The sequence below is a fragment of the Solanum lycopersicum genome, chromosome 6 (assembly GCF_036512215.1).
Source record: "Solanum lycopersicum chromosome 6, SLM_r2.1".
NCBI classification, from domain to species: Eukaryota; Viridiplantae; Streptophyta; class Magnoliopsida; order Solanales; family Solanaceae; genus Solanum; species Solanum lycopersicum.
In genome coordinates this window covers 48,055,324-48,082,840 of record NC_090805.1, presented here as the reverse complement: position 1 = coordinate 48,082,840, position 27,517 = coordinate 48,055,324, and the positions used below count along the sequence as shown (strand labels likewise).

Below are 27,517 nucleotides of genomic sequence, written 5' to 3'. Positions count from 1 at the left end.
TCATCCATTTTTTTAAAAACTTTTTGTCCTTTCTTCTTCTTTTTTCTTTTTTTACCTAAATCTCCCTTAAATCGAAAATAATTCTTTTATCTTTATAATATATTATTATTATTATTACTATAAATCTCCCTTAATTATAATTAAACTTTTACTTTTATATATAAAAGAAATACGTGCCTGTGTGGAGATTGTAAAATATTATTTTCTTACTTAGATTTATCTATCGAGAAATATAATTTATTTGAATAAACATGAAAATTTAATTATATTATCATTATTCATATTATATAGAGCAAAAAAAAATGATATAATTAATTCATACACTATATTAATTAAACCGTTATAATATAATATAATATTATACGATATATTATAAAATATATCAACATTTAAACAAAGTGTTAAAAGAAGTACAATTGGATAAACTGAAAAAAAATAAATTATTTCACGGATTTAATTCAACAATGGAATTTAGATTTATTTAACAGCTCATTTATTTATGACATATTTGATAATTACCACCGTACAATATGATATCATTTCCTTATCCAAAGAAATGATTGCCGACTCATATAATAGTTTTTTAATACAAACTTACAGATACACGACGTTTGTAATAACACCAAAATAAATATTATATGATATGGTTTGTTCTTAGATACTAATTGAATTTATGAAATTATTAAATTTTAACTGTTTGATCAGAAAAGATTATAATCAAGTATATAATTTCTAATTTTTTTCAAGTACAAAGAATAAAAAAATTGTGAATTAAAAATATTTTTTATTCCTAGTAAATTGATAACCATCATGTGCTTAAACTAATATATTTGTAAGATGTGATATATGTTGTATTATTTTTTAAAAAAAAATGATTTGTCATATGATATTGTTTAAATTGCAGATCAGATTAGAGATTAATAAAAGAGATAAATATTATTATTGCGGTCTTGAATAGCCTTAAAAAATACTTTATGCTTATCAATTCCAATTCCATATATTAAAAAAATACATAATTGATAGTAATTGTGATTAGAAAACTTATAATATGCTATTATTAATAAAAATGACAGTAAGCAATTTTATTCGATAACAAAAATATTGTTGATGTAATTTAAAATGAGGACTACTTCATATGAGATATAAGTCATATTTAAAGGCCTTTAAAATTTCTTAAGCATTTGAATCATGTCTATTTTTTATATATTTTCTAGATATTTAGAATAAATTATAATTTAATTCTTTTTCTTAAAAAAAATTTTCACGGTGGAGTTTTTCCCAAATTGAATCATATACGATGCTAAAGATACACTTGAACTTTGTTGTTCATTGATATATAATCATTAATTTATAATTTATTATTCTTTTGCCCCGATTTAATTATGTCATATTATTTCATTAGAATAAATTTAAGAGAAGAAAAAAAGACATTGTTATTTTTAACCTGTATCTAATACAAAAATTTAAAATATCTATAATTTTAAATCATCTTGTTTAATGTTTCTCGTGGACTTCATTTGTATACTGTTTAATAAGTCTCAACGCATGTTAACATTTTAATTGATTTCTAAATATAAAAAGAAGTACTATAGCGATTGGTGATTTAACATCGATTTTCAGTATTATTATTTTTTAATTGAAGAAAATTGCTTTTTGGTATGAACTATATATGATTTTTGATAAAATATTTTTATTGTTTTATTTATAATTTTCAACGGTAATTTGGTACTTTCAAAATCATCGATCTCTCAAATTTTATAAGAAAATATTAAAAACAAAGGAATTACATCAATTTTTTTTAAAAAAAATTATAATTTTCACTCTTTTTTTTTCTCAAAAAAACTGACATGCATCTATCAGTTTACTATTAAAAAATAAAAAAAATTTAATAAATTGAATCGATTTTCGTCGATTTTGTCCCTATTTTTTTTATTTTTTTTTTAGTAATGTAGGTTCATAATATTTTATATGTCACATTACTTTAGGGTTTGTTTTCCCTTTCCTCATCCAAATCACTTCGCTATCCACACTATAAATAACAAAACTTAACTACCCTTTGTCCAAATCACATCCAACTCCATGCTATAAAAAACAAAATTTATTATAAAAATTTACGTGTAGAAATTTTGTATTTAAGATTAGAGAAATTAAGGATTGTATTGATAATTATTGATGATATTGATGATAATAATAAATAGTTGAGTCCTATTTTAACAATACTTAGAGTTCTACTACAATATATATTACTATTATAATAATAATAATAGTGCAATTATAAATAATCAAATCCTCGTGATACTATAATTCTAATTTTAATCTAATTCTAGTCCAAATATAATTCTAATAAATATAATTAAAATTAATCCTAGTGCGACTCTAATTTTACCATCGTTGTTGAACTGGTTCTTTTGACATATTTCAATTGTCAGCTTACTTCCTCATCAACACTTGCTGCAAAATACGTCAGTCAATTACGTTGAACCTATTCATTTGACATGTTCCAATCATCAGTTTTCTTCTTGTTCAACACTTATGTCACTTGTCATTCACCATGATACTCCCCACGGGACCCAACAAGCTAGAAATTTTTCTTATTTTTGAATTTTGAATTCGCCTTTTAATTACGACAAAAACAGTATCTCATTAGTTAAAGTAATTACACGGATGCCAGAAGAAATTTACCAAAATTTAACTTTAATATTTTACATGTAAACAACATGTGAATCTAACTGATCAAAACATTACACAATACCCTTTACACACCTATGTGGAATAATGGTTTCCAATTTTCAAAGATTTGTTTCCAAAACTTCCACATTTTTTTAAAAAAAATTATAGGCTACACAATCTAAACACATTTTCAACTCTCAACAAACTTCTTATCTCAATAGATCTTTACAAAGCATTGTTTATCCAAACAGCTCTACCCTTTTTGACAAATGGGGGACAAAAGAAACTTTATCTTTTTGAAGATCGTCTTCAAAAGAAAAATTGCATGTGCATTTAATTTATGAATTAAAAAGGTATGACACTAAATGTGAAACAGAACAATAATTCTACAATTTAAGATATTCATGCACAAGGAAGGATCGGAGCTAGTGAGGGCCTTAGGCAAGCGGACCCACATGGCTTAGTAACGATGTACATGTAATCGCTAATTTTGAAAAAATGATTTAAATATATATAAAAAAGAATATAATAAATAGTGCACCTATATGTTCTTGTGCAGTTGGTATAAACAAGTGGCGTCACTTATTTTATTTTTTAATTTACTTTAGAGCTTATATAGTGCACCCAAAGTTTTCAAAATCTGGGTTCGTCTCTGGCTTAGGGTTCATCGAATTCTCTTCTGTGCAAAAAATATATTACTCATATATAGTTAAAAAAATTTTTTTATCTATATTATAAATGACTAAATATTGAATACTTTCGACTTTTTTATATATTTAATTTTTTATATTTTAAACTCTTTAATGAAAATTTTAGCTCCATCATAAACGACGTAAAAACAAATTGGGCAGCTGCTTTCTTTACAAGAAAGCTATTAAGGTTCAACCCCCCAACATTCTTTTCTCCAAAAAGTTCTTATTTTGTTTTTTCTTAAAAAAAGAACCATTAAATAAAGGAAGAGAACATAAATTTAGACAAGACTTGCTATATTAAAAAGCCTCCATGTCGCATGTTTTGATATTTATATGATGACAATATTTTTTTTATCAACATAATAATAATAATAATATACGCGTCCGCCTCCACTCCCCCGCATATTTAGAATCCTCCCACATGGCAATAATATCGTACTATACAACAATGACAATAACATAACTAGATATTATAAAGGTATTTTAATAATATAGAGTTTAGTTATAATGGATAGATATCATATAATATTTTTATGTAGGGATTTATTAGGTGTTCTACATTTTATCATGTATAAATTTAATATAACGGTATATATATATATATAAAATGTATTAGTTATATGAATTTTTAATTATAAATTGAATATCATATTAATTTTATACTTATACATAATTTAATACTTGCATTGCGTATCTCTAAATCGGTTGCTAAAAGAGAAATGGAGATCTGACAATAATATCGCACTATTGTTTGGTTAATATTTTCAAAACTCCATATATTTATTGACATGTACAATTTAAAAAGATTATCACATTCTTTTTTCTCGATTTATCCAATACATTTTTATTTTTAGATGATCTTATAAAAAAATATTTTTCCTTTTATAACTACTATTTAATGACATTATTCCCACTTTATTTTTATTTGGTCATATTTAATATTTTTAGACGATATAAAAAAGAAAATTATTTTTTCTTATATGACTACTATTTAATGACATTATTCCCATTTTATTCTTATTTTGTCATATCTAATATTTTTCTGTAAAGAAAGGTCAATTAAAATATAATTTAGGAAGAGGATAATTTGATAAATATTAATAATTTTTATTTTTTATTTTTTAAATTATGTATAAATAATTCATATTGGTAAATATCTTCACCCACACTTCTCCATTACTTTTGACTTTTATCAATAACTCTATAATAAAAAAGACAACGAAAATGACACATTATAATTTCTGCAACCCACCACGAAATTTCCGTACGCGCAAATCCCACGTAATACCGACTTTACAACCGCCATTTAACTAGTAATAAAATATCTCAAATTGTCCATAAAAACTATATACTATAATAACACTTCCTATATAAACCCCATCCAATAACAATTTTATTTATCACAAAAAATTTCATTTTTTCACATAAATAACAAAAAAGAAAAGGTATATGTGCATGGAGACTACTATTTCTAACACGAAAAACAAGTCCGTTTATTCAAAATTAAAGAACAAATTTTCGTCCAAAAAGTCGATCGCGATCGACGCTAGTACTACTAGTCGTATAATTACGACTAGTATTAGCGAAAGTAGCGATCAATTGGAGAGGGTATTTACGTACTTTGACGAGGACGGAGATGGAAAAGTGTCACCAGCGGAGCTACGGAGGTGTGTGAAGGCGGTAGGCGGAGATTTAACGACGGAGGAGGCGGAGATGGCGGTGAGGCTATCGGATTCGGACGGAGATGGGATGTTAGGGTTAGAGGATTTTAGTAAATTGATGGAATTAGGAGAAAAGGATAATAAAGAGAGTGAGTTAAGAGGAGCATTTGAGATGTATGAAATGGAAGGAAGTGGCCAAATTACCCCTAAGAGTTTGAAGAGGATGTTGAGTAGACTTGGTGAGTCTAAATCTATTGATAATTGCAAAGCTATGATAAAAAGATTTGATCTTGATGGTGATGGAGTTCTTAGCTTTGATGAGTTCAAAGTTATGATGAATGGTTCATAAAATAGAGAGTTTTTAAATTTAGAGAACGATCATGTGTGTATATACTATTCTTTGGTCTTCTCTTGGTTGAAGAGTTCCACGTCAAAAGAAGTTAGGTTCAAATTTCATAACATGGTAATAAAGCAAGACTCATTCATAATATATGTTTGTCGATGTTAGATATTCTCATATATTCCAATCGTGTTTAGCTTTGGATGTATTGAATCTGAAGAGTTCATATCGAATGTTAAAGAGATGAGTGATCTAATTATACGATCTTTGGACAATAATATGATTTTTTTTTCTTAAACAATTTTCGGGGATTGAGTTAGGTGCGAGATTCATTTCTTTTAACATATGACTAAAATAATGTTGATTGATATATTTTATGTATACATTGTCTTGTTATCGAGATTTGCTACACAATAATTATAATTACTTGGTTGTTATTGCTGATAATTATATTTATATTTTTATGCGTATGGCATTTTGTCAAACTTCTTAGAAATATTATAATTTGCAGTTGAGTGCCAAAAAAAGAAAAGGAGTTCTATAAGTTTTTATTCTTCAAAATCTTTTGGAGTGGTTCAATGGTTTGAGCTTGGGACATTTATGTTGGAGGTCTCAAGTTCGAATTCTTTGCTAAAGAAAGCAAGGGGTTTGCCTTCTGGGTCGAACTCGTCGCACCAAGCTTACCTAGTGCAGGTTACCTCTCCTATGTGGTTTGCGAGCTATTTCATAGGAGTAGGGTTTTACCCTGTACTCACCTAAAAGGATAGCGACTGCGGATATCCTTGTCGTTAAAATCGTTAAAAAAAAAAGTTAGTATTCTCCCAAAAAAAAAAAAAACTAGTTGAATAGGCTATAGATTTAAGCTTTTGCTTAGAGAAAATATTTATCTACCTATTTTTGCATCAGACATAAGATCATCTTCACATATATTGTTATTATTACGCAAGTCACGTTCATTTACTACTTAAACCATTGTAAACTAATAAGATAAATAAGTAGGAACTTTTATGTTTTAAACTTCGTGAATTTGGATGAAGTTATATATCACTTGATCACGTAAATTTATATGATAATATCAGTTGTGGATTCTTATTGCGCAGCCATTACTAGTACTCTACAAAGCCCACAAACCAGCGTATTAAAGAACCCCTAAGCCGATAAATGAAGGTTGATAGCCTCAATTTCAAAGCATAAATATCTTTTTAAAATACGTTTCTATTTATATAAAAAAGTTATAGGTTTTTTTTTAACTATATATTTTTTTGTTTGAGTTTGGGGTTTCAATTTCTGAAACATGTGTGTTAGATGTATTTAAGATCAATGAAAATCAAATTCAAAAGTGATATTTAACTATCTCTCTCGTTACAAAGTCTAATATTTTTATTTCATGATGTTGAAATGTTACCACAGATTAATTTAAAATTGCGATAATATAAAGAGCACCAATTCAGCTGACTTTCATGTAAAAAGTCATAACATTTATATTTGGCGTATCTCAAAGTTTTTGACTTTGAATTCCTGGTTTTTGTAGTTGATTAAATTATTTAGACTTTTGCTAGATACACGAGGGCGTCAAATTCACTAATAAATAATTATATGAATGGTGATGAAATAATTGAGATCTTTTTATCTTTAATTAAAAATTAGTTGTAAATTTTGATCCTATAAATAAAAGATAATAAAAATAAAACAAATCAATAATATCTATCTAAATTTAATACGTAAGACCTTAATATAGAAAAAATCAATAAATAATTAAAAATAAGCAAATAAGAAAGTTCTTGGAAATTAAACGGATGCACAAGTAGGCCGGCGCCCCTGTAAACTTTGACTCGACGGGAAAACTTTTTTAGAGTTATTTTATAAAGAGACAGTTTGTTTTTTAGTATTATTTATAGAAAATTAAAAATTAAAATAATTATTGTTATATGCGCAGACATTCTTTTACTTTTAATCAACAAATGTTTGAATTCCATCTTAGTTTAATTTTGTCTAAAATCTTTGTGTTATCAAAAGAGAGAGAAAATGCGGTTCACCAGTCATTCATTCATAAATCCACAAAATTGGTAAGCATTGTGGAAGCTCTTTGATCAAACATATATAAATCCCAAAATATTTTTTTTTAAAAAAAAATTATCCTAGCTCAAAATGTGTTATCGAAGTACTCAATATAGGAACACGTCTTGGATAAGGTATCAAGATATGGAAAGTTCAGGGGTGCATTGAAATTAAGATGCATTAATCCCATCAATGTCATTACTATTGCAGTTACAGTTTCATATTGCATGATATAACCAACATTCACACTCTCCCAATAAGATTTTCGATACTTGGTTACTCGTTACATTGCTGAAGGCAATCTCTACCCAAAAAAAGAACAAAGTTTGCAGATTGCCTTAGCTTATACTCACTCTGTCCCAGATGCAAACCAAGGAGATTAAAGAAGGCCATAAACGAAGCAAAACACTACATATGATGTATACATTCGCTTGTTTAATATTTTGCACATTTACACTAGCAGTGAATAGAGGAGTTAGTAATAGTTCACAGACGATATGGGGATGGATGCTGCATCTCATGAACCACAAACACTTCACATCCATATCAGAAACAGATGCTCCCGGAACAAGAATCAGACTCAACATGTATTTAGCAAACGAGTGGCGCTGCTGCTACTGACTTTATATGCTTGGGCCGTGGCGATAAGTGCAATGATTATGAGACGAATTTAATCTTCATTTCTGCTGTGTTACTAGTCGCATATTCTCAAAGGCTTCTCACGCCTGTGGAGACTCTGCAACATCAAAGGAAATTTGTTTATAAGTTAAAGTTCTCGTTGACAATGAACACTACACTACTTGCAGTTGAACTAGCTTAAGTGGGAAACCCTCTCAGTAGCCCAAAAAAAGAAAAAATCATTAGTCAGTGGACCTGTAATATTTTTTTCAATCAAACTAAATGGCAATCCTCGAGAAGAACTTCTTTACATATACTCGTCCCAGGGACACTAAATTAGTTCCACTCTCCAGGTGAACATTATTGAAGCTGGGTGCTCTGTTGTAAATCGACTAAACTTAAAAGTTAATATCATTTTGCTCATCTTAAACGGAAGTCAGCACAATATCAGCTTTCACAAAAATAAATACATAAATGAATAAATGTTCCACACAATTAAGTAGCCACTACTAGCAGTAAGGTCCCTCGCATATTAAGAATTTCAAGTCCAGTGGAACTGGGGCTTATCGGAATTGGGCTCAGGCATCCCTCAAAGCAAAGTATGTTCCTTTCCTGCCAAATAGTAAACAAACCACTACAACGAGTAGAAAAGAATTTTAGTAGATACAGTAGCCTAATCAAGTCAACCTATGTCATTAGTCCGAGACTCTTCTTGGTATCAATCTTAGAGATCAAGCATTGAATTGTAATGCCCACATGTCAGAACCGGATACACAAATTACCTGATGTGCTGCATGCGTCCTTTTAGAAGCACAGTCAGAATGCTCCAATCCAAGATACTGCTCCCAAGCATGAAGGACATTCTCCCTTTGCTGTGGAGGAACAAGAAGATGTAAAACAATCTAACATTTAAACAAAGAAAGATGATGTGTGATGATGACACGAGACTAGATCATGAATTTAGCACCACTCCTTTTTGCATTTTTCTTTTTCAGATTTGAGGAGTCATTTTAATACCTGGAAACGACTCAACAAGATGTCCAAGTCCTCAAGGTACTCAGGGCAATCAGACGTGACGAATGCAAATTTCCACTGGAAAATTGTAAACAAAAGAAGTAACTACCTAATATAGGATCTAAATGAGAAAGGAATTCTTGTAACTACCCATTGAAACTCTCATTCATGGGAATGAAAACGTCAAGTTGCACATTACCTTAGCAAAATCTTCATCTGGGACCTGCAATTTCTTCTGTATACGCGGCTTAAGTTCAGCTAATGTCTCCTTCTCGCGGATAATCAAGAGAAAAGGTTCCCCAAAATTTTGAATTTTCTGTTAGAGACAAGAATATAGTGATACATAAGACACATTTCTGAATTTCAAGTGACTGCAGAAAAGTTGTTTCCTAATTTTTCTCTCTCCTAACTTAAACTCTCCCTCCATCTCTTCTTCTTTCTTTCCTCCTCCCTCCCCTAGGGTGAAGGGAAAACCTATCAGATAGTGGGAGCACGAGTACAGAAGAATCTTACCATCTGGTTTTGTGCTGCCTCCTTATTAAAGTGGTATACATGAACCAAACGATCATGTGGGCCAATATTTTTCTCTTCTTCAGGTATCTGCAAAAAAGAAGGATCCGCATTGATGAACTGCAGCACTACAAAACAACTTCAAATATCACACAGTCATATCTAATGCTGAATGTCAGGTTTGGAAATTATTCCTTATTACTTCTGAAAAACTTCCATGTCATGAATTCTGCTGTAACAGTTCCATGTCTATCATAGGGTTCAATGGAAAGACGGCGCAATTTTCATGTCAGTGCAAACTTATGTCGGAAACATCAAAACAAAGATCAGAAATACCACTTTGCTTTCGATAAAGCATCACCTTAATATTAATGACTTAACCCCCATCAGTTTATCAAACTTCTAATTCTAGTACAGCTCTCAGTTATGCAAGATTCTGTTGTGATTCCATTTTTTCTTGTTTTCCTTATACATCACTTTCCTTGTTTTCCGTCATATTCCTATTTTGTTCTTTTTTACTTTTTGGAGGATGCAGGTTTGTCCATGAGATTCTTAATCTTCTCTGTGAAAAAGAACTAAACTCTGTCTTCTAGTTGGACATAAGCATCTTAACTACTTTCCTTGATTCTATTTTCGATAAAGCATCACCTTAATATTAATGACTTAACCCCCATCAGTTTATCAAACTTCTAATTCTAGTACAGCTCTCAGTTATGCAAGATTCTGTTGTGATTCCATTTTTTCTTGTTTTCCTTATACATCACTTTCCTTGTTTTCCGTCATATTCCTATTTTGTTCTTTTTTACTTTTTGGAGGATGCAGGTTTGTCCATGAGATTCTTAATCTTCTCTGTGAAAAAGAACTAAACTCTGTCTTCTAGTTGTACATAAGCATCTTAACTACTTTCCTTGATTCTATCATTTAGCGCCCCCCCCCCCCCCCCAAAAAAAAAAAGAGAAGAAAGGGTTCAGTGAAAGGGAGAAAGAGAAGGAGAACCTCTTCGGCCCGTAGCGTCCAGTACCGGTCATTTATGTTTTCTATCTTCTCTGTAGTTGGCAATATCTGCACAAAAGCAATCATAAGGAACAAGAAAAAATAATGCAAAGAAAGATAGTTCTCTTCAGAAGGAAATGAATAGAAAAACCACCATTTTAGGAACCGGTAAACTAAATGTGCAGATGAAGCAAACTTTAACAGCTCCTATTACGATACTGTGTTACTATCACGTGGAATTTGCCAGAACCAGTAAATCAAGGAACAAAGATTAGAAGGTTAACTTTGAGGCAATAATCAATAAGAATAGAAAGTACTACCTTGTAAATCTTATGCCGGAATACCTTTAGTAATCTTAGCTCTGCATGTGGATGCGACAACTCAACCTGTTTCACGACACATCAGAGTAGCAATTAAGTAAAACTAATGCTAGAGAAGCATCAGCAAAGAAGAAATCTTACGCTATGTTCAGCTGGGGAAGAAAGAGGAAGGATATGAGGAGGGAGCAAGTGTGCCCATTGTTTCATTAGGAAGAAAAGAAGAAGTTAAAATGGAGGGCTTGTGACCCTCCACATAGCCCTTTTACACCGTTTGAATATTCATAAGAATGAAGAAGTTAATGGCTTTACTTCTCTACAAGTTGTATTTAGCATCAAGAGAGAGGAAAATTATTCAATAGAAAAACAAATCAGCCAGCTAAACATATTTCCCTTCTCAACTTTGAACCAAACATGACATTAAATATCTGCTACACAAAAAAAAATGTAGCGAAAGGGTCGGGCTGTTCAGTAATTAGAAGAAAATTAGCTCAACTTAGCTTAACCAAAAATGCTACCAGGCCAGTATATTACCTTTGTCTTTAGATTTTTCATTACATCATCCACATTGCTTTGTTTTGGTAGACTGATCATGTGAATGACCACCTAAAGAGTAAAGAAGCAAGAATTGAAAATTAATATATTATAAAAATGAAAAGAAAGCAGGAAGAAAACAATAAGAATCCGTTTTGCATACTCACTTCATCTTTGGTAGCGTGATGAAAAGCTACTTTAAAGGGTTTCAAACCTTGAATTTCTGGCAAAGGAATGTCCAGTACTTCATAGTACAATATATCGGAAATCTGTGCAAGATTAATTAGAGATAGTAAGACTTTTAGGAACTCATGCATAGCATTATCCAATGAATTTTAGCGCTCACCTTATTGTTGTGGAACAGCATATTTACAAGGAAGTCTAAACCTCGGTATTTTATTGGTTGAGGTTTAGGTTGCTGAGACAAGCAGTTGTGGGATGTGAGCCTAATTTTGGAGGGATCATTCAACTTGAGTTGTCGAGCTATTCTTCCCACAACTTCATCATATGTATTGATTCTAGACCTAGCATTTACAAGAAAATGTTTGAAATAGTACGAATACTCAAATTTGGTCAATGGCATAGAGAAACAAAACAATAGAAGGAAAAAAGAGAAGTAAAATGATATTGTCAGCATATCTGAGGTTTTTAAACATACAGCTCTAAGCAGAAACCCTGTTCCTTGGGTTTATCTAAAGATCGGAAGTGAACGACCTGAAAAACATAGTAGTATCAGAAATCTGATGACTGCCAAAAGAACAACAAAGTCACGTACATACTTCAAAACACTGTTGGAAAACAACTTGATTTATTGCAAACCATCTCATCAGTTCCATGTGGTATAAGCAGATCTTGCCCTACTGTTTATTGCTTTGAAATTAAAATCACTAAGTATCACACTAGGTGTTTTCATTTCTTTCTCTTCACATTCTTTTCCAGATTTGGTAACTAAAATCAAAGCTAGAAAACCCAAATGTTTAAGGCTTCGGTTCTAAGACTTCAGGCAATGAGTCAATACAAAACTAGAATAGTTGTCATCTTATCAGAATTTTAAAGATCTTCAGCAACTATGAGTTGAATATTGTGTTCAGATAAAAATCTCAATGCCAATGTACGGAGGGAGTCAACCCCCCCCCCCCACACACACACACATTAAGTGTATGCAAGTAATCCAAGGAACTTATCAACAACCCGATATGTAATGCAAAATCAGGATTTAGATTTCAGCTAGTTCTCCCCCCAGTAAAAGTCTTCAGTACATGCAAGTAATTTGAGAAGCAATCCACAATGGTATCATCAAGTAATATGAAAAGCAACTTGGGATTGAGCTATAAGAATCCTTGCTGACCATAATTTTTACTGAACAGATTTAGACATAAAATACCTGGCGACTGTGAATGTATTCCAGGAATGAAGGAACATCAGGATAACGAAATTGTTGTCGACTTTCAGCCGTTAGAGATTTTTGGAAGCATACTATATCACCGTCCACAAGCTGCACAGAAAAATGACAAAGGATCATTCATAAGAAAAGTACATTGGCATGACTGTACCCATAATGGTGTGGTCAGGGCATACCTCGTTTGATCGAAAAGTGGAGTTCTTGTCAATTATCTCACACATGACACTTGGTTCGAACTTTATTTCCTGGACACAGAAAAACGATTGTGGGTTCTTTACTACAATTGTTATAATCCTAAATCTTTAGATATTTCCATGCGATATTACAGAATGATACTGCAAAACTGCCACTTAAATCTATCAATGAACTAGTAAAAGTGGGAAAAAAAAATTCTGTTCATGGCTTCTAGATTTGCAATCTGCACTTCAAGGCTGCATAATTATGGGAAGAAATCAGCTCCATAAGGAAAAACTAGAAATAAATAAGATATCCAAAATCATAAAGGGCTGCTGTTGCTGTTTTGACTAGGACCTCATCAGGATCTTAAGATCCTATATAATTTAACTATCAATATTTTAACACGTAAAGTCATAAATTACTGTCAAAGACACTGTAGTACTTTTTATATATAACCTTTCATAATTGGAATCGCCGGCGAAACTTGCCAGGAAATATCACTCAAAAAAAGAAGATATTTTGAGGCTAGAACTGTCTTTAAAAGTAGACATGGTACCATAAGAACAGTCATCGAAAAGAGAAAAGAAGAAGCCAAAAAACTTTGGACGGGGCAAGAAACCTGGACGAAGCTGCTTAAATCTCTACTTCAATCACGGAGGTTCAAATACCATATGAGAAAAGAAGAGGAGACAAATAGATTCTATTGAATAATGGATGTTCAGTACAAACTAACACCTTCTCACTGGTGTTAAACACAATAGATATCATATTCTCCAATGTGAGAAAATATACAACTTAAGAACCAAACTCTAACACAGCAAGATCGACCTTCTTGTTTTAATTTTTTGTATTTTGGATAGAACGATACTTGTAAGTTAAATGGATCTTAACATAATCAATTTCGACGTGGTACTATAACTTCAAATTTGAGATCACAATGAATTTCTAAATGCTTCTAGCTTCACAGGAATTCTTCATTATCTCAAGAACTGTGGAAGTTTATTTATAGTCCCAACCGTGTTGAATCCCTAAATTTAAATTTACATAACTCTTGAAAATAATGGCACGTCTAACTTCGTCGCATATTCACCAATACAAGAGAGAAAGAGAAAGGAGCATAAAAGTAATCAAGACAAGAAAAGCACCATCACGGGAATCTTTCTAAATGGGTAGAATATGCTTCTATACAAACGAGGACTAGTCTCTATGATGTCTTAGAGTTAGTATAATAACTGGGTGTCATTTGGAGAACTCATATTTTGGTGTCCTTTCTACTTTCTGCATACCACTTCGGGAGTTTTTCCTCTAGATCAAAACACTTATTACCATATCAAGAAAAACAAAAACAAAAGCTAAAATAAAAGTTATTTGATCAGCAGAAAGCGTAACATGTTTTTCATAGTCTTATGCCCCAGCAATGGAACCAAACATTTTTAACATACTGCCAACATAAGGAGGCTGAATGGAAACAAGCTACAAAAGCAGAGCACTTCAGATCTTGTCAACTGCAAGTTCTGGAATAGCCAGTGATTTGCACCCTCACACACCTCAACAAAGCTTCTTGCTTCGCAATTTGAAAAGAGTGATCAAGGAGTGTACAGTATATCTAAGATGTTCTAGGAACAGACCTCATAAAGCTCAATCTCTTGATCTGGGGCATAGCCAGCCATTGCGTTTAGTTTGCTCAAGATTTGCATGGGATTACTGATTCCCTTCACAAAGAGCCTTCCAACATACCTGTGTACATGAAAGAGAAAGACATCACAGATCACCAAAACAACTGTCATGTAAATGCAAAATGAAGAAGATAATTTCTGATACCTCATATCTTCTTTCTCAGGATCATAACCCTTGAAAAAAAGCAGAATATCATCGTTGGCCTTTTCCGGTGGAGAGAGGAGCATTAGTTCCTAGACATTATGCATAATTATATAAATTCTGGTCATAAAGAAAAAAATCTTAAAATAAGCACCACCACAGCACACTGGTAATGAATATTTACCGGTCCCAACTCTACTTCGAGAAACAATTTTAGCTCTGCATTGTGAAACTTACTGGACACTTTCCTCAGTTGTCCAACCTACATTCAGGTGAAAACTTGTCAAATAACCGAACAAGCAAATGATTTTCATGGCATGAGCTTTTAGGACTGCCAGTTAGTTGGTATTAGTAGTAAGTTAGTGTATCAGTTCTCATCTTCTAATTTGGAGTCACCCGTGACGTGTACACCTCATCTTCGCATGCTATAAATAATTATAGACTACCGTTGAATACTCTTGGGGCAACAGATAGGTAGGTAATACCTAGAGGATATGGGTTACCTTAAATTATTGACCCTACAGATGTGGGATGGGGATATACATCTAATTTTCTGAAAACCCCTTCATGCGGGAGCTTCAAGTACTGTGGGACATCCTCTTTTATACTATAGCACCACTACCACTAAATCCAACTGTCAAAATAAATTCTAAGAATAGAAAATATTTACAGTTTGAGATTCTTCAAGACGGGTCAATGGCCGATCAGGACGATACGTGTGATTCTGACGCTTGGCCCAGAGCCAATAACGTTGAAATTGCACTGGTACACAAAACTCTTTTTTGATATCCTCCTGCATAAAGCTATATAATTAGTAAACATAATAAAAAAGTATGTCAGGACACTGCAGCTAATGCATCTGAAAAGATTAATGTTACAATTATCACGAGACAAGGCCCCAATATGGCTTAAGTAACACGGACTTATAATATACAACAAATATTAATGGCTTACCTCTTAAGTAACATAAACTTATAATATACAGCAAATAATATGGATCAAGTAACATAGACTTATTATAATATACAACAAATAATATGGCTCAAGTAACATGAACTTATAATATACAACAAATAATATGGCTCAAGTAACATGGACTTATAATATTCAACAAAAAAAAAAAACTCAACCCCAAAATGGGGTTGGGCTATATGAATCCTAACTAACTATATTTCTCCATCCAAACTTATCTCAGACTAAACATAAATAAAATGAAATAAAAGTAACTAGAAATTCTCTATATTTGTTATATTTTTCAGTGTCGAATTCAGGAATGAATCAGAAATGGGTATATGAAACTTTTTCGCAACTTTTTAAGTCCTAAAGTTTATATGCGAAGTATCTATACACATGTAATATTTGTTCAGCAAGGGTAAACCTAGGTATTAAAACTGGAGGATTCGAAATGGAAAGTGGCACCTTGGGTGTTGTGAGAGAAGGATGCACACTAAAGTGAAACGTAGGTTCTACAGAACAGTTACAAAACCAGCAATGTTATATGGTAGTGACTGTTGGGCCACTGAAGTCCAACAAATCCACAAGATAAGTGTTTCAGCGATACAGATGTTAAGATGGATGTGCGGTAACAAGATTAGATAAGACTAAAAATATCATATTTGTCAGAAGGTGCAAGTAGCATGCATTGAGAAAAAAATGGAAAAGGTTGTTTGAGATGGTTTGTTTATATCTTGCATCAACCTACAAATGCACGTGTAAAACTATAGTGAGTGACGGTGTTAAAAAGGGACGAGGTAGACTACACAATTTCATGAAATTAATGCAGGCTTAGCTAAAATTAAGGCACAATGGAAAGGAAAAGATTCGAATAGGTGATATCTACTAATTGAGAATAGACTTTACTTGTTAGTATGCTGGTTTTCAACAAAAGAAACAATATTACCAGATCGTCTGGTTGAGCAACGGCTTTGTATAGCAAGGGAGAAGGTACATATAGCAGGAGTGAATGAACATCAAACTATTAGCTGGATTATACTGATGCATAAAAGAATCTTATGCCCAAGGTCAAAAAGTTTTACCACATCAATGCAGACACATTAATCTAAAGAAGTATACATCTGAGCATCTTCTTCTACTTCATAGGAAATACTACCAATTTAAGGTAACAGTAATAAACTGTATCTCATTGAGTGTTACTGAACTTATCTCAGTGCAGTTTAGTAGAGCTTACAGTATGTAGACATGCAAATATATCTTAGTCTAGTAGCATTTTGAGATTAAAAGATAGCTGGTTACCTTGAAAGCACTAAAAAGTGTCTCTCTTTGAATGCGGAAACACTTAACTTTCTCATGATCCACTAAATCAAAATATATATCCTTTCCAATCTGCTGTCGTATATCTTCATCGCGAGCAACCTAGTCACGTCATGTGATAATTAAAAGGTTACTCGAGCAACAGGAGTTTGTCCTAATCATTGTGAATGGTAGTATAATAATAGAAGACCTTAATAACTGTGTAAAGGTTTGCCTCTGATTCGTCCTTCTTTTTCTGCTCTTCATCCTCTTGATCTATTTCAAACCTTGCCTTGAAGACGTCCATAAGTATAGTCAGGTCAACATGTGAAATAGGTGCAAAGATAAAGAGACAGCTCATGCTGCTGGTGCTATATCTTACCCTCAGGTGTTCACCTATGTCCTTCTGTTCAACAGTACACATTATTTTCTCTTTATCACTTTCTCGTATATAGACCAGTAAGTAAGCATTTGAGTTCTCAGAAATTTGAAATTCGTATCCAGGATTTGTCTGTGGCAACTGCTATCAATCCAGAAGGGACACTAAAATGAACTCAACAAATCTGATATCCTGGGAAAGATCAAGACCAATGAGTAAAACCAAGTCACAGATTACCTTCCCTTGACCACCATATTGGTCTTCTAATGCCCTTTTTGCATCTACTTTAGTCACTCTTTCATCATTAAATTTATACCTGGAAACATTCACGTTACTTGCCTAGGAAGCAGAATCATAGACTTGCAGAATGAACCAAAGCACAAAATAGTAAAGCAGACAAATGAAAATTGTGAGGTAACTGAAGTATAAGATGGCCAAATATGATGCAACGGAATATGAGACATGGTCAATTGATTGAAGTGTAAGACAACCAACTATGATGCAACGAAATACTCATTGTCTGATTGTATACTAAAAGATGAAAGGAGGAGACAAGTGGAAGTTGAAGTAGATTAACCAACTAGCAACTTCTGATAATGACTCTGACCTTTGTAAGCAATAAGCCTCAAAGATTACATCATATATACAGGAAAAACACATAATAAGGGGGCATTTCAATGTACCCAAACTGGAAATAACTCTTTGAATTCATTTAAAGGTAATATAGACTAATAGAAGGAGAAGTTTCTTTGAACAGTAATAAGGCCAAAAGAGCTATAAAATAATCCATTTGATACAGCCAATAAGATCAGACAAATGTTTCATCCTAATATTTCAGCATTTTAATCATGCAAAATAGAAAAGATAAGTTGTTATTACCGATTTAAAAAAATGGAAATTAATATTATAGTTATGTCCTTGAGACATTCATAAAGCTAGTTCTCTGGATATGTGAAAGAGCAGCAGCAAGGTGATTACAGTAAAAGAAAGAACATAGATATTGTCAGTGGTAAATACAACCACAGAGATGAAAACAGGTAGAAGATGGAGATACACAGGCGTTGTGAACATAAAAGGCAACCAACATATTTAGAAAAAAACAGAAGTTGAGGTATTCCATTCTAACTAAATACAAACGACTTCATTTGATCTGTAATACAGACACCAAATAGACTCCTTACAAAATGCACCCTCCTAGTTTTAACAAATCCAATTATAGGATGGACTTTTGTATGACTGAGGGTGAAACACTTACCTACTGTATACAGTGAAGAAAGGTACAGCCTTTTAGGAAGTGGGCAAGGATGTTGTACATGTTCAGATCTGGAAAGCCTAAGCCCCATGGAATATATAGTTACTTCTCTTTTTGAAAATAAACTAGTTCGGTCTCTCAACATTATGATAAACAGGAAAAACTATCAATCACTTTCAGCCATAGGGATGCCCAACATGTTGGGACAACTCATCTACAGCCTAAAGCTTAGGATGCTTCGGGAAGAAGCACTTTGATTTCCCAAGTTCACAAGACACTGGAGGGCAAGGAGAAAATTCATCAATACACAAAAAATAAACAGAAAACAGTATATCATGGTATGAGGCCAATAACAGGTTTTCTGTATGATGAAAAAATGGAACAACCTGAAGAAGTACGATGGATGGGTTTTTGAAAAGAGACTTCCAATAACAAAGTTTTGTACAATGTCAATAAATGCTCTAACTCCAACTCCAAAGCAGGCAAAAGCAATTTATAATAAAAAAGACTATAGTTATTACGAAACAGAAGAGGAAGAATTCAGTTGTGTAATACTTCAAGATTTCAAAATAAAATAAAATGATAATTCCCGTATGAAGAGACAAACTTGTGTGTAAAATGTTTACCACTGGTTTGAAAGAGTTGGCCGTATGAAAGCATAATAGTGTCCACCTGTCACACTACCCCCATGGGCTAATACACTGCCAAGGAGGAGGTTGAAAAATGAACAGATGAGCTACATTGTCCAAAAAAAAATGAACAGCCGAGCAAAAGTCTTCGATGCGAATTCCACAACCTTAAGTACATGAAATAACGTTATTCCAGTTGACTATCTTAGGTAGGCTTCCTGCACACAGAAGTCTATTATGATATACTTGGTCAAGCATACACTCATCCAAGAACCACCTATTCATCACAAATAGTGTATCTAATTGTTGTAGCGTCATGATTCAAAATGTACCAGTCTCTATTCTAGCGTGCTTATGACTTCCAGTGAATCAGACTTCCAATGGACATTTGAGTTTCTAAAATATATCATACGAGGGAAGATATAGCGTCTTCATTGTAGCCACTAATTGTCATTCTTGTTACATCTCAAGATCCTTTTAGCTAACATTCTTCTTCATCATCATATGAACTATGCATGATTTGCAAGGGATTTATGTCCTAGCTTTCTGTTTTCTTCTTCCTCAATCCACTATCAAATTGCAGTGGGCTGAAGCGAAAGAATCACTACATTTAAGCGCTTAAAACTATGCTAGGACCAGTTTCTAAATCATCAAGGCAGGTTCTGTTTCACTCAGCAAGTTTATTAAATTTGTTAATTAGAAAAATGCTGATACGTGAAAGCTCATTATGAATTAAATTGCCAACAGGCAAATTTTCTTGCTTCCATTGTTCCCATTCATTACTACCTGAGCTATTACTTATTTTTCAGGGTTGACTAAACATCTGGCCCATTTCATAAAAACAATTGACCCCTTTTCCTACTTTAAGATAAAATAATTTTATTAATGTTGGTGGGTCATTTAGAGGGGGAAAATGCAATCATAGTTTAACACAAAAATGGAAAGTTGATTTTGAAAAAAATGAATAAATCATAATTAAAACGTCAAAGCATATGATACCTGTGAAGTGTGTAAAGGTTTCTGACAGTTCTATCAGCCTCGGGAGACAAGTATTTACCATTCTCTCTGTCCAGATCAAGTTGCAAAGGGAACTCATATGGGTCATTTATCTACATTGCATCACCATTCACCAATAAATGATTGAATCAATCAAACCATACCAAACACATTCAAGATGACTTTTTTACATAAGTTCTATATATATTACTTTAAAAGAATGAAGGTCACTAATTTATTTTATCATCATTCAATACTTGAAATTCTTTAATTTTTAGTACTGTTCTTATTTGCTTATTTTCAGGGAGTTATTATTTTGATTAGTAAATCTTATTTGATTTTCTTTTTTTAGACTGGTATATCTTATTTGATTTTCTTGTGTTTGTCTTCAATTAAAAGTTTAAAACTCACTTCAACGATTTTTTTCCAACCCCGTTGTTAGGTAATTTTGGCTCAATGTCTTCTTTGGAACAATGTTGATGGAAGAGGCAAAGTCTTGTCAGATTTCTTCCTAATTCTTGCCCCACTACTAGTCAGGTATATATTATTATTTTTCTGAAATTGGTAAATTGTATTCATCAGCATTGAGGATATGCTGGCCACCTCCAAAAGTGAGCAATTACAAGCTTCCTACCAACTCTATAATAAAGTTTACACCAAAGAAGTAGAGTTTCAATACAATTTCATTTTACTTTATGTATGGAATTGGACCTATCTTTAAAGCATCTCCCAAGTCAGGTATATATTTGTGTGGCATGTATACATAAAAAGTGTTCCTCACATTTATTTCATGCTTACTTTTATCATCATTCAAAAATTGGAGTTCTTTAATTTTTAGTATTGTTCTTATTTGATTATTTTCAGTGAGACATAAATCTACCAATCATATTTAAAAGTACTAATTTCTTTTATGCATCAAACACGTGCAACACAAGTACACTATACTAGTATATAGAGGAAAAGCAACAGACATCCATCAGCAGAAGAACACTTGACAGCCTACAACAACAACATACTTAGTGAAATCCCACTAAATGGGGTGTGGGAACACTTCACAGTCTAAAGTTTTAAAATCATGGAACAATAGTTGGCACTTGCTTGACTAAAAGAGTACTAACCTTTGAATCATTCCCTCGCATACTATCATATTCAAAGCGCTTTAAATGAAGCTGCAGAACGGGGGGGAAATCAATAAACAACACACCCTTCTTTGCATCCTGAAACAACCATAATCCTTGGTATTAGATAAGGTTGATTTTGCAAAAGAGTGACCAAAATCCTCATCAGTGTAACCAAGCAGAGAAGATGAAAACAAATGAGAGACAAGGTAGGCAACAGAAAATTGAAGCTTAACTTCCCTGAAATTTTTCGTCAAGTTGCTCAAAGATCATAGCAAAATAGAAAACTCAATAACTCATGTGCTAAACTTACCTGCAAACCATATAACTCTGAGCTATATTTGTTATCACCATCAAGATAATCAACTTCAACATATTTATCAAAAGAAGCATAAACATCAGAACAACCTTTGACAAGAAGCTGAATATCTGCCACACACAAACGTAGAAAGTATCATAAGATACAACGATAAAATGTCTAAGAAAGAAAACAGCAGGAACTTGTTTGATCAACTGAAGTTACCATTAAATGTATCTGTGCACGTAGATTTGTAGTCCACATTGATACACTCAATGTAGCTCATATTGTGCCCTTCAAATAACTGTTGTATGGTACCCTCCACAATGGTTCCCTAACACCAGCAGAAGAGCAGCTATCATCAATCAGTTACCAAAGCAGAGAAGAATAACTTTATATGTGTTTAGAAGCCTGATTTACCTTCATCTTTCCCTCAAGCTTTTCACATAGAACTGTATTGAGTTCGTGCACATCATGCTGCATGAAAACGTCAGACGAGTCCCACCCAAATGATTTTGTCAACTCCCTTGTTGCTACACTCTTGCCACTGAATTGGAGCTTGTAGAATAAATTTTGCAAAGCCAGGGGCATATCATTCTCAGTTGTAGGCATGTTGTATACAGCCTGTGAACCCAGTGAACTCTAATGCATCACAATGAGTCCTTTAATTGACCACATAAAAGAATGGAGCACAGTTGCTAACCTTCCTGAAGTAAGGAATATGGTAGAAAGTCTGGAGCAGAGAGTTCAAATAACATGTAGCTCCTTGATTCTTGAGTCCAACAAAATTTGTGGCTTTTTTTGAGTGTATTGAGTCGTACAACATAAACTCAGAATCTGATAGCACAGCAACCTCAGCTTCAATGGTGCACATATCACCAACAAGATAACCCTTATCAGGATCGTATAGCTCAACAAGTGACATAAAGGGTTTGAAACCCCATTCACTTGCCGTTGAACAGAATCTGTGTTGTGTCTCTGCAAAGCACAAGGAAGAAAAGTTTTATAGAGACCTACAAAAGAACAAATGCAATTATTCTATGTTCGAACTTTTATGGGAGCTAAAACAGCCTGAAGTATTCCTGTTACTCATTGGAAATTGCCAGAACTCCTAGTTACCATTCTTTTGTCATATGAGCTTTTATTAATAAAATACACGATCCTGATAAGCATTTCACACAAGATGAAACCAGTTCACACAACCCAACTTCCAACCTCCTCCCAAAGAGAAGATGTATAAGAAAAATACAACGAGGCACTAGTGGGAACTAGACATCCTCAATCCCAAGCAGCAATCCAGCCTTAGAAAAGGATTCCAACATCAGAAAGCTTTCTTATAATATATCAAAGCATGTGAAAAATGAAAACCAAAAGACAGACAAACTCAGCAAATCTCAAAAAATGGGGTGTGTGCACTGCACGCCAGTCAAGGACAAAACAAGGGCCCAAATGAAACACATGCAAAAGTTGAACAAGCAACTGCTTGGCAACTCAACCTTGATCAGCCTACTTATTCTAACCCCCTGGTCGCTTACTGCTTTTTATTTTCTTGGTTTTTTTTACCTTGATTAATAGGTTGTTAATGTTCACGGGTTGTATATAATCCAGTAGAGTATAATGTGCATAACCGACCACATCTGACTTCATACTAAGGCGTGACTGAGTGACTAATTGCTTTTTTTTAGGTGCAATAATGAAAGGATTATTGACCATTCAGAAAACAGCAGAAAGAGAGTTCCAAAAGAGAAGCAAGCATCCACAAGCAAAATTACAGGAATGTCAAGGAGTTAGGAGCTCGTGTTTTCATTCGAGATTGGCAACTCAGGTTTGCAGGTTCTTTGATCAATCTTCTTACTTTATTAAGAGATTTTTTTAATCGGTAAGAGTAACTTCATATATAATAAAACCAAGAAGAAGTTGTTGGGTAAGTTACAACCAAAAGTACACCATCAAAACATTTCTATGTGCTGATGAAGTCAATCATGGAACTAGGGGGAAAAGTATGTACATCTCCGAGTTTTGATGAAGTAAGCATTTTCATTGACGGCATCAAGAAGATGCAAATAGTACTATAACAAAAGATAGATGTACATCTTGCCAAGTTACACCAAAACCTAACCAAAATAATACATATCATTCCAAACGCACCACCAGATTTGCAGCTGGATAGTATTGTGGATATCCTGTAATTGTAAGTACGGTTATAGCACACATGACATGTTGAATGTTAGTACCCTAGTGAATATGGTGGTTGATGATGGAAGACGGAGTACACAGTTTGGATGTTCACGAGCCTTTCATGTGGAGGAAAAAAGGTAGGTTCCTCATCGTCAGAGAGTACGGTGAAAAGGCCAATAAAGGTTTCAAACAAGGATGACGACCGCATTCATTTTCCATTTGGGCAGAAGTTGAAAAATAAGATAAAAAGACAGGAATGTCATTAGACAATGAAAGCAACAGGGAGGAATAGGCTGAATCAGCTTTCCAAACCACAAGGGTAAAGGAGGGAAGAGGGATTGCCTACCTTAAGAATGTGTCAAAAACCTTAAGGCTATTTCTCTATCTAAGTTGGAGAGCAAGGAGAAAATCCCTATTTTTGTTGTTGTCAGTTGATAGGGAAGTAATCATGGCCAAAGGAGTTGAGCCACTGTTGGTGCCTCAATGAGGCATAGAATCAGAACAAGGGGAAAGGGAAGGCAGTTGATTGTTACAAGAAGGAGAGGGCTACTTGGATCTCATCGAGTACATTCGCAACTTACATTTAATTGGGACAACCTCCTTAAGACAGATGATATTTGGAAGCAGATCTCTGTTGGATGGAACGGGATGAAGGAGTGTTCCCACGGGAAAGTAGGGTGTTGATTGCATTCAAATATTAAGATTCAGGAAAATGATCAGCCATTAGCTATAGTTAAAGGAAGTAGATCAATAAATTGGTGGGAAATAGACTGCTAAATTTCAGGGAACAAAGTGATAATGGGAAAAAGGATAGGAGGGTGGGAGGGAAAGGAAGTCAGGAAACACAAAAAGGAATGGGTATGAGAAAAAAGGGCGAGCAGGGAAAGGGCAAAGTGTCCACATTACATCTTGAAATACACTCACGTAAAAAGCACATGGTGTCTGTTCTCTATGACTAGATATAGCTATCCAACTGTCAGATTATTAACAGAGAAAACAATCAACAGCGCGGGCACAACAGAAAATAAACACTAAATCTGGCCTTTAGAATTTCAACAGAGAATTTAGGTCTATCAACTGGAGAAGAGGAATTAAAGTATGTAGCAATTACCTTTTCTGATTGAGTAATCATTCTGAGTTTGATTAACTACTGACAAACTGAAGTGAGCGTGTATAACCCACCCACTAGGTAAAGCAGTTGAATCAGCAGCACCCAGATACATAGACAAGTATTCACTATTCTTGCCCTTCGGGAAAAGTAAAATCCGCCTGTCAAATAGTAGGGAAAGAAAACATCATGGGACCTAAGGTAATAGCTTTACTTTGTACAGAGAATATGAAAGAGTATTACAATACCATTTATAGCCTCCAGCAATAAAATCGTCAGAGTAGAGCTTCCTTACATTCAACCTAGAGAAATTCACTACTTTCCAATAGAATGTTTGTGGATCCTCTGATAGCTGATTATCCCCATCATTTCCTGTTACTACTGGTGCTAACAAGTCAACATGGAGAAACCGTCAGATCAAAACTCAAAATCCAGTCGTAAAGAACATAGACGTACATATCAAATAAGCCAATTAATGTACAATCAACTAAGATTTGGTTTAATTTGAAAATTATCAGTCAACTTTCCATGACATGGATTCGTATACCTCGAGCTTATTTTTTAACCAAATAACATATCAGTGCCCTAGTTTAGCATAGTTCAGACACAAGTATACCAAATGAGTCAGGATATGTTTGTCTGTTTTGATTCTTATCCTATTATTCTTTAACTGCTTCCTACTTTTGTGTAACCAGACATTTAAGAGTGTCAATGTAGCATGAATGAGTATCCCCTTTGAAGAACCTATCGACTATATAAACATGGGAAATGTTCTATTTATCCTATAGTCCCCATTCTTGAAATAGTATAAACACAAACACGCTGCTTCTTTTTTCCTCCTCACATGCATTCCAAATGAGTATCACCTATCAACTGTATAAACATGGGAATGTTCTACTTATCCAGTAATCCCCACTCCTGAAATAGAACACACAAAGATGTTGCTTCTTTTTCTTCCTTGCATGCAGTCAAGAGTGTCAGTGTAGTATAAATGTGTATCCATTCTGAACAACCTATCAACTGTATAAACATGGGAAATGTTATACTTATCCTATAGTCCCCATTCTTTGAAATAGTAAAATACAACCACATTGCTTCTTATTCTTCTGCACAAACATTCAAGAGCCTTTGAACAATACACCAACTGTATAAACATGGGAAATGTTCAGCTTATTGTATAGTCCCTGTTCTTTGAAATAATATAACACAAACACATTACTTCTTATTCATTTGCCCTAAATTGATAAAAAAAAAAATTAAGAACAAATAACCCAGAAATGTTAATTCTTAAGTACCATCGCTGCCCTGATATCCTTTACCACGTGGAGGCAGCAAAGGCGTCATCTCCGTATCTCCTGGCTACTCAAACAATAAACACACGGAACAAAGAAATCTCAAAAACTAAGCCGAAATTTATCACCATACAAAACCCTAAAATCCAAAAAGAAAAGAGTTGCAACGATCGTAAGCCAATCAATGTGTGCTGTGTTCATCAATGAAGAACATGAAGACGATATGTAGACTTACATTCTTAGATGTTGAAGCCATAATGGTGATCGATGAAGAAATTCCAGTGAATTCAACTTGTTTCGGAAGAAAATGGAAGTGAAAATCGAGAAATCAGCTTGAAGAACGAGAAGTGGAAGTAGGCGGGAAAATGGAAAAATCACCAGAGCTGAATGAATGAAATAAAAGAAGTTTCTGGAATGAACGAGGGTCCAAGTTTAATCAACTTATAACAGACAAATTAACCGTAATATGCTTTCGGCCTCCAAGATTTTTCACGTGATTATAACTGCCTAAACGGTAATCAGTTTCAGTGTTATATAAATCCTATTGAAAAACCACACTTTTTAAATGTGTGTTATAAGTCCAAAAACTCTCTATAACTATGATTAGTTTTGAGATATTTTCATTATTATAGTGATCTGTCAGTTTAATAAAATTATACTAATAAATTATTCGTTTCTTATGCAAAAATTTAACATTAAATAATATTTAAAATTTATTTGTTATTAAAATTAAAATACTTTATAACATTTTATTATTTATATTTAATTAATTATTTTAAATTTAACTTTATAATTTGTTCTTTTTACTTTCAAAAAGTGTTACTGTTTTTTGTTTTATCAAATAAACATCAACATTTAATTGAGTAGCATATGATTATTAAATTGGCATATGTTTGACATTTAAATAATATTATCTAACTTTTCATCTTTTAATTTTATGGATAAAACACGAATTCAAAAGAAGATAACTATTTTAATAATGAAATATATATTTATAGACCTGTTGATGATATTTTTAGAGATTTTATTTTTACAAAAGATGGTGAATTATTATATTATTATATTACTGAGAAGGAAAACAATTGGTGTAAAAGGGTAATATTACAAAAAGCGTACTATTGACAAAGATGATTCTTATTGTTATGGTAAATTTTATTTTTCAAAAGATAAAATATGTATAACATATAAAACAATTTAGAGAATAACTTAATTA

The 27,517-nt window shown here is 33.0% G+C and overlaps 2 protein-coding genes across 3 annotated transcripts; one reads left to right on the top strand and one right to left on the bottom strand.

Annotated features, from left to right (window-relative positions):
• Positions 1-4,761: 4,761 nt before the first annotated feature.
• On the bottom strand, positions 4,762-26,753 carry LOC101265553 (ubiquitin C-terminal hydrolase 13-like). Of its 2 annotated transcripts, XM_010324151.4 has the most exons (32): positions 26,540-26,753; positions 26,308-26,371; positions 25,261-25,399; positions 25,016-25,173; positions 22,430-22,704; positions 22,147-22,350; positions 21,952-22,060; positions 21,742-21,857; positions 21,429-21,527; positions 20,314-20,423; positions 19,312-19,386; positions 17,671-17,749; positions 17,437-17,574; positions 17,266-17,346; positions 17,058-17,177; positions 15,475-15,597; positions 14,989-15,066; positions 14,808-14,896; positions 14,615-14,723; positions 12,986-13,054; positions 12,792-12,902; positions 12,066-12,121; positions 11,754-11,931; positions 11,575-11,676; positions 11,408-11,479; positions 10,877-10,942; positions 10,560-10,625; positions 9,567-9,653; positions 9,253-9,369; positions 9,057-9,131; positions 8,822-8,911; positions 4,762-8,157 (listed from the first exon to the last, which is right to left on the bottom strand). In XM_010324151.4, exons 1-32 carry the CDS (start codon positions 26,558-26,560, stop codon positions 8,116-8,118), a joined length of 3,318 nt encoding a protein of 1,105 aa, XP_010322453.1. In that variant the 5' UTR covers positions 26,561-26,753; the 3' UTR covers positions 4,762-8,115. The 2 variants fall into 2 exon arrangements, with proteins under 2 accessions (XP_010322453.1, XP_019069704.1); XM_019214159.3 differs by lacking the exon at positions 19,312-19,386.
• LOC101265138 (putative calcium-binding protein CML19) lies at positions 4,812-5,664 on the top strand. Its single transcript, XM_004241318.5, has one exon. It carries the CDS (start codon positions 4,812-4,814, stop codon positions 5,370-5,372), a length of 561 nt encoding a protein of 186 aa, XP_004241366.1. The 3' UTR covers positions 5,373-5,664.
• Positions 26,754-27,517: the final 764 nt, after the last annotated feature.